An 8,675-nucleotide genomic window follows, 5' to 3' on the forward strand; every position below is an offset into this window, starting at 1 on the left:
ATATTATTTATAATATAATACTAATATTATAACTATGCTATTATATATGTAACTAATATAAGTTAGATGTATAATCTATTGTAAAATAATAATTTTAGTTATATATTACAACTATACTATAATATCAAAATAAAAAATTTTATATTATTGTATGACTTATACTATATACTATATTTTATTTATTTTTGTATCATTTGATGAGATTTATAAATTCATGTACAATTGTATATATTCACATAATATAGATTATATACATCATTTTATAAAATTTATAAATATTTTTCAAAATATAAACATAAAAATATATACTATATATTTTAAAACTATAGATTTTGATACGATATATACTACGATTTTCGGTATACCAATATATACGGACAACTGCGGTATATCAGAATAAGGTATTGTACCTTATTATCGGTATATACCGAATATTAAGGTATACTAGAATAAGGTATGATACCGCATCACCGGTATATACAGTAATATTCGGTATACCAGTAATACAGTATCATACCGTGTTCAGGTATATACCTTTAATACGGTATTTATTGATTTTTTCAGTATATACCGCGGTATCGGTATACACCGGTATACCCCGGTATCTGGAAAATCCATACCTTTACCTTACCGTAAATTTTCGGTACGGTATCATACCTTACAAAGAAAATCGATATACCTTAAATTCGGTATTTTCCGGTATTTTACGGTATGGTATAACCGGTATACCGAGTTTTCGGTATATTTTTCCAGCCCTAATGCTATGCGGTATATACATGTTCAATTGACATATTTAACAAAAAAACGGATAATGTTACCTTTACAATTAAATCCCACTGCTCGGAATCGCAATCTATCATATACTTGCCATCTACGTTGAAACCAATTCCACTCTTCTCTAATATAGTTGTTAGTGAACCATAATTCCTCTTCCATGTGCTTATTTTTGAATGAATGTGAGGCATGCCCTTTAGGTCCGTTCCTGGAAACACATTCTTAATAGCCTCCTCAAGCTTTCCTAGATAACCAGCTCGGAAGCCATTGTCGGACTTCCAGCCCTGCACAACGAGCTCCTTCAAAGCAGCGAGAAGAACCTCCTCTTCCCTCACTGACCAGCTTCTTCTAGTCTTGTCGGATTTCTTGGATTTGCCACGGCCTATTTCATCGCGTGGCGAGGCTGCGCGTGCAAACACCAAAGAAGACATCAAGTACATGATTATATGAACCAAAGAGGCACCCAAACGAAGACATTTTATAATTGAAAGCAATCAAAGTATGAGCACCATAGCCATATTTTATATGAAGCACAGAGGCACCCAAACGATTCTAACCACTACACAACTGAATAATTCAACAACAATAACATACAGGAATAAACAAGAATGACTCCACGATCACGCAGTATAATCTATAACAATCAAAATATGAGCATCATAGCCAGATTAAGCAGAAAATTGAAGAATCTATGTAACATGAAAGCACAATAACGGAAGAGATACCAAAGGGAAACTCGAAATTCTCATTTAAAAGGGTCGTCTACCCAAAGATGAGAGCTACATCAAGGAACCGAGTGGGCATCCAAAAAGCCTTATAAACATTGAAAAGAACTAACCTTGATTGAGTGCACTCATGGTGTTGACGGATTTCTTACGACGACGCTATGAACCTCCAAGGGAAAAGAAAGTATCAGTCAAGTTGCAAGGGTCGGATTATCACTCTCGAAGGCTTTGAATATCATGTTGTACTACCCTCTACAAAGAATCTATCGCAGGAAGATTTCAGTTCTACAATTTCTAATGCTGGCGGAAATTATTTGCCCTAGACGACGAACAAAAATGGGGACTGGAAGTTTAATGGGGGCTGGAGGTTTATTCCCCCCCCCCCCCCCCAAATTCGCAAGGGATAATTAGGTAATTTTGGTATTGAAGTGCAGGGTAACAATGTAATTTCAGGTGTTAATCAACACGTTAGTCTTTCTCGTAAAACAATCTATAAATTTTAGTAGAGTGTATCAAACATAGAAAATGAGTTATCTTGACATTAGTTAATATCTATCAAACAATGTTATAGTTAATCAAACTCACAAATTCTGTATTAATAATCCACATATAATTAATGTCTGCATATCTACACAACTCAATCAAACAGCCCTAAATACATTACTAATCTTACCCAATCCATATTATTTTAACTAGGTTTTATTTATCACTCTTTATCTCAACTAGCTATCAACTAGGTTAAATACATTACTAGTATTGTGACTAAGAGCAACTCCAGCGCTTGAGGCGAAGCTCGCGTCGATCCGGTGCGCTGGAGTGCTGCCCGCGCTGGAGACCCAGCCAGTTCCGAGGCCGAGGCGAAGCAGAGATCCGGGGCGAAGGCGAGGCGTGTTTGGCGCGTCCGCCGGACGCGCCTTCTTTTAAAAAAAAAATAATCAAAATTCCTATTTTTTTTTTCATTTGATAATTATTGTAATTTTATTTTATTATAATTTTTTTATCGAAATTTATGATAATTATCGAAATTCCTATTTATTATATTTTTTTTAAATATGACCGTTTGATACACATTTGGTCTCGTTTTGGTCCGATTGAGCCCTAAAAAATTATTGTAATTTTTATTATTATTATTGTATTTAAATTATGTCTTTAAATTATTGTAATGTAGAATTTTAATTTTAATAAAATATGAATTTTAAAAATAAAAGTGTAGAAATATGAATTTTGTGAAAATGAGGATCTAAGCACCCACCTAAGACACAATGCATTGGAGAGGGGTGTGTCTTAGGTGGGGCCCACTCCTAAGACACCCCTCTAAGCAACAAGCATTGTGGATGCTCTAAGAGGTGATTAAAATGTTAATTTCTTCGGAAAGTGAAAAGGAATAAAAAAAGCATGTCTTGCATAAAGAAAAGATAAAAGAGAAAAATGGATATGGATATTATAACGAAGGTAATATAAGGAGGAAGTAGGGGCAAATGAGGAAATTCGAAAATAGTGAGATGGGAACTAGGGTTAGTTCAAACTACCGGACTATAGTAGTCTCCTCGTCTCTATCCACTTCTTCTTGCAACATTTTCCACTTCATTTACATTTTTCGTTTAATGTTTTTTTTTCGACACTTCAGCCAGTTGTACTCTTAACATTTCAAAGTTGTACATTTTATCCATGTTGCTGCATTTATTATATCATCTTTATCTATCTTTCTCTTTCTATCTCTAAATTCACTCTCTCTCTCTCTCTCTCTCTCTCTTGAAAACTATATCCATCTCACCAAATTCTCATTCTCAATTTGCTCTTTGAATCTATTTTGTTCGGTGCTCTCTCAATTCTCTCTTCAAACACTGTCAGCGGAGCAATTTCGGAAACTGTTAATCGGTGCTGACTTAGACGACTTATTGCGATCTCTCTGTGAGCGATTCCTACATCTTCTCTTTTCTATTTTTCCATTTTTTTCTTCTTCTTTTGACTCTTGGATTGCTGTGAATTAATTGCGTTTTGGAATCATTCATGATTTTTTTTTTTCGTTTTCCGCTTTTCGTATTTTTATTTTAAAGTTAATACATGAAAATTTGGAGTTTGGTGTGGTTTGCTATTTGATTTGCGTTTCTTAATTTTACAGCGTTGGAGTATTATTTTTTGTGATGTGTTCAAGTTTATTTTTCCTGCCTATAGGAGTTGAGTTCTGAGTTTTGTGAGGAACGGTCGCAGTGAAGAAATCTCTTTTTTTTAGGCTAGAACGCCTACTGGTTTCACATTAAGCTCCGTTTTTTTTTTTTTTGGGTGCGTCTGTGGATGTTTTAGAAAATCAATGCTTTGAGTACCTTGTATAAGCCAGTGGTTTCTAGCACATCTTATCGCATGGGAGTCATTCTATTAAGTTTTTATTGATCGACAATGAATTTAGCAGCTTTTCATTTTATACAAGAATATTTGCATTGCAGATGTTCTTAACTGTCTCTATCTTTCTTTAAATGCTTTTCTTTGGAAACTTGGGGGGATATATCCGTACAACATCCTTTGAATAAGTTAGGTTTCAAAAGCTTAAATCTTTGGTTCCAGTCATGTATTATAAGGTATAGCTGCATTTTGACGGCTCTTACTTTGTTGCATGCGTTTTTTATGAAGACATTGCATTAGGATTGCTGTTCAGCTTTGAGTTTTGATCCTCAACTAAAAATCTGTTTATAAGGTTCGGGCACATTTTACAGCTGTTATTGGATTTCTGCTGTTCAGTCATCCTCACCTAATATTCATTTATGTGGTTCACCCATTTGCTATGAAGATCTAATATAGAGATTGTGCTTCAAGGCTGATGTGGATATAGCATCGTCTTAGGTGCTGGAAATTGTTCTCGTGTGTGAGTGAGTTTCCCAGGAGCCATTTAGTCCAGTAATGACTTTTGAGCAAAAATAGTATGTGAATAAATATGAAAAGAATGACACTATCTTAAATATTTAGGATGATTGTATTCATGATATAGTTTTTATTCAAGCAAGCGAGTTTGGTTATCCTAAGGATCTTTAACCTGACGAGATCGGATTGTGAGCGCATGCAATAAACCATTACCAATTGGTCTGAATCGTCTGATTAAGTTTGATTTCATATGACATACCACCAAGGTTGTTAAACATATATCTAGCATTATAAGTATATAAATATTGTTTCAATTGGTCCTTTGCATTTCACTGAAATGTTACCGATATTCAAGAATGCCTGATTGTTGCAAAGATAGCATGACCATTTAAGGTACTTGTGGAAAATAACTGCAGTGTGATAGTCTTGTACTAAGATGTTTTTTATGCTTATTTCCATGGCTTGTATGCTGATTGTGAATTTTAATATGGTTTCTGGAGGCTGATATTTGAATTAACTAAGTTTCAAAGATTCTGATATATTATTGTTATCACTTTGCACTTCTTAATAGTGCAATCATGTATTGTAGTCTAGCTATTGTTTTCTGTTAGACATTTATGTTGTTATGCATGATCTCAAATGTATCTTCTCTTTCTTTTTTATTTAATATTTACAAACAGTTCTCTGTTTACTCACTTATCCACACATCATGTTGATTTCGATAGAATGTTTGTGTTACCTGGGCTGCTGGGCATTGTGGGATCAGCCAGTGCTACTTAATTTGGACATTTACTAATGCAAACAGCATTTTAATATTTCTCCTGTACAGTTGTTTTGATGCTTTCCCTTAAATCATGGGTCATCATTATTATTTTTGTCTTTCATGTGCAGTAGATTGCTTCACTAGTTTTCGTGCTATATTGTCATTGTTATTAGGTGAACTGGAATGCTGTGATACTTGCAGACAGGATTATCTTTTTGTCTGTGAAGAGCTTAATGGAGCATTCTTGAAATCTCACTTTTCTCTTTTGATTCCTATTACTTAGCTTATTGTGCAACTTATATCTTACAAAGTGAGTGGCGAAGAACTTATGATAACCAGATTGAAGAAGTGGTGCTGCTTGCAATTAGTGTCTAAAATGCTCTGTTTTGTGATGTAGGCTTGTGGATACATTAGTGCTGGCAGCCTTTTCATTGACTTCTGGAATTGCATTTTCTGAGGAACAAGTTCTTGGAGACTCTCTCTGGAAGAGCCTCTTTTGCCATGGCGTCAAGATCATGTGGAAATTTCTTTGACTTGGCTTCTGGAGAATTGCCAGATGTTCCTCCAACTACTAGAAGCCTTCCAAGGGTGATGACTATTCCTGGAATTTTATGTGATGGTAATGGGAGCAGTGATGTAGACTCAGATAGCACATCATCTGTTTCCCGTGAGCGGAAAATCATCGTGACAAATATGTTGCCATTGATTGCTCAAAAGGATAATGGGACTGGTAAATGGCGATTTAGTTGGGATGAAGATTCACTATATTTACAAATGAAGGATGGGTTTTCGCCTGAGACTGAAGTTATATATGTGGGATCTCTAAAGGTTGAAATAGAAGCCAATGAACAGGAAGAAATTGCACAGAGGCTTCTAGACGAATTCAATTGTGTACCCACTTTTCTTCCACCTGATATCCAGAAGAAATTTTACTACGGTTTTTGTAAGCAACAGCTCTGGCCTCTTTTCCATTACATGCTGCCTATGTGCCCAGATCATGGTGATCGATTTGACAGACAACTCTGGCAGGCCTATGTGTCTGCAAATAAGATTTTTGCTGATAAGGTAATGGAAATAGCCAATCCAGAGGATGATTTCATCTGGATTCATGATTACCACCTCATGGTGCTACCTACTTTTTTAAGGAAGCGCTATAACCGTGTCAAACTTGGCTTTTTTCTTCACAGCCCATTTCCTTCATCGGAGATTTACAGAACATTGCCTGTTAGAGATGAAATTCTAAAAGGACTACTAAATGCTGATTTAATAGGCTTTCACACATTCGACTATGCTCGCCATTTCCTGTCTTGTTGTGGTAGAATGCTAGGCCTTGACTATGAATCCAAGAGGGGGCACATTGGACTGGATTACTTTGGTCGAACAGTCTACATCAAAATCCTTCCAGTAGGTATTCACATGGGGAGATTGGAGTCTGTGTTAAATCTGCGTTCTACATGCAATAAAGTTAAAGAATTACAAGAACAGTTCATTGGCAAGAAAGTGATTCTTGGAGTTGATGACATGGATATATTCAAAGGCATCAGTTTGAAGTTGCTAGCTTTTGAACAGCTCTTGCTACAGCATAGGGAGTTGCAAGGTAAACTAGTGTTGGTTCAGATAGTTAATCCTGCGAGGAGCTCCGGGAAGGATGTTCAGGAAATAAAAAAGGAAACATACTTTGCTGCTAAAAGAATTAATGAGGTTTATGGTTGTGCTGACTATGTCCCTGTCATTTTGATTGATCGTCCTGCTCCTCGCTACGAGAAGACTGCCTATTATGCTGTGGCCGAATGTTGCATTGTTAATGCAGTGAGGGATGGGATGAACTTGGTCCCGTATAAATATGTAGTTTGCCGGCAGGGCTCTTCTATTATGAGTCAAGTTACAGGTACAAAACCAGAATCTCCCAGGACCGGCACGCTTGTCGTGTCGGAGTTCATTGGTTGCTCACCCTCTTTAAGTGGAGCTATTAGGGTTAATCCATGGGATATTGATGCTGTTGCTGAGGCCATGAACATGGCCATCACCATGTCCGATGCAGAAAAGCAATTGCGGCACGAGAAACACTATCGCTATGTTAGTTCTCACGATATAGCCTATTGGGCTCGCAGCTTCATGCAGGACTTGGAGAGAGCTTGCAAGGATCACTATGACAAGCGTTGTTGGGGCATCGGCTTGGGCTTGGGTTTCAGGGTTGTGTCACTTTCTCCAAGTTTTAGGAAGTTATCAGTCGATCATATTGTTTCATCCTATAAAAGGACTCACAGAAGGGCAATATTTTTGGACTACGATGGCACCGTTGTATCCCAAGCCTCCATGGTTAAATCCCCTAGTCCTGAAGTGGTGGATATGCTCAATGCTTTGTGTAATGACTCTAATAACACAGTGTTCATAGTTAGTGGTAGAGGAAGGGATTCACTTAGTGAGTGGCTCGCTCCATGTGAAAATTTGGGACTGGCTGCTGAACATGGGTACTTTCTAAGGTATTGAACAGAATCTTGTTCTTATACTTCTCTTTTGTTGAATTATAGTGTGGTTTCTGACGCAACTCAACATCATCATGTCCTTTGTTTTTTAGGTGGAACAAAACCTCTGAGTGGGAGTCGTTAACTGCCGATCTTGATTGGAAAGAGATTGTCGAACCCATTATGAAGCATTACATGGAAGCAACTGATGGATCTTCGATGGAAGTTAAAGAGAGTGCATTGGTCTGGCATCACAGGGATGCTGACCCTGACTTCGGTTCGTGCCAGGCCAAGGAACTTCTAGATCATTTGGAAAATGTCCTTGCAAATGAACCTGCTGTTGTTCAAAGGGGCCAGCATATAGTTGAAGTAAAGCCACAAGTATGTATCTCTCTCCCTCTCTCTCTCTCTCTCTCATGAACACTTCAAGTTATGAGTTATCATTGATGCATCTTTTATCTGTAGGGAGTGACCAAAGGTTTGGTTGCCGAGAAGGTGCTCTCAACGTTGGCCAGTAATGGCGAGGCACCAGATTTTGTTATGTGTATTGGGGATGACAGATCAGATGAAGATATGTTTGAGAGTATATCAAACGCCGTCTCTAATTCATCTGGCACTGCAGTTCTGGAGATATTCGCTTGCACTGTTGGGCAAAAGCCGAGCAAGGCTAAATACTATCTTGATGACACTACAGATGTTGTGAGAATGCTTCGAGGTCTTGCCAGTGCTTCTAACCCGAAGCCTCGGCATAGCGCCCAATTCAAGGTTGCGTTCGATAGCGTTTTCTGACAGTCAAGGTAGGTATTGTATATTTTTGCTTTTGGACTTCTGACCAGGAAAAGAGAAAAAAATTGACGCAGGTTCTAACTTGAATAGGGATGTTGGTAATCTTGTTGTGTTGGCGGGTGGGATGTGAAATACTTAATAGTGTAGAGAGCATATTGTAGTTCTTCTGATTTGATAATGGTTGCTCTTGATTGCTTAGATGCCACCATTATTTTGTATAGTTGAAATTGCTCCTTCAAATGTAATCCTAATTTGTATCACTATTTCAGCTTATATCTCTTTCTGCATGCTACTGCTGCTTTTCAT

The 8,675-nt window shown here is 37.2% G+C and overlaps 1 protein-coding gene across 2 annotated transcripts; it reads left to right on the forward strand.

The window, feature by feature from the left end:
* The first annotated feature begins 3,068 nt into the window (after positions 1–3,068).
* Positions 3,069–8,675, forward strand: LOC130993660 (probable alpha,alpha-trehalose-phosphate synthase [UDP-forming] 8). 2 transcript variants are annotated; one of them, XM_057918642.1, is made up of 5 exons: positions 3,166–3,410; positions 5,292–5,428; positions 5,516–7,601; positions 7,697–7,964; positions 8,049–8,675. In XM_057918642.1, the coding sequence occupies exons 3-5, from the start codon at positions 5,620–5,622 to the stop codon at positions 8,370–8,372; spliced, it is 2,574 nt and encodes an 857-aa protein (XP_057774625.1). In that variant the 5' UTR covers positions 3,166–3,410; positions 5,292–5,428; positions 5,516–5,619; the 3' UTR covers positions 8,373–8,675. The 2 variants fall into 2 exon arrangements, with proteins under 2 accessions (XP_057774626.1, XP_057774625.1); XM_057918643.1 differs by lacking the exon at positions 5,292–5,428 and having other exon boundaries at positions 3,069–3,410.

This window comes from Salvia miltiorrhiza, chromosome 7 (genome assembly GCF_028751815.1).
Source record: "Salvia miltiorrhiza cultivar Shanhuang (shh) chromosome 7, IMPLAD_Smil_shh, whole genome shotgun sequence".
Taxonomy (NCBI): domain Eukaryota; kingdom Viridiplantae; phylum Streptophyta; class Magnoliopsida; order Lamiales; family Lamiaceae; genus Salvia; species Salvia miltiorrhiza.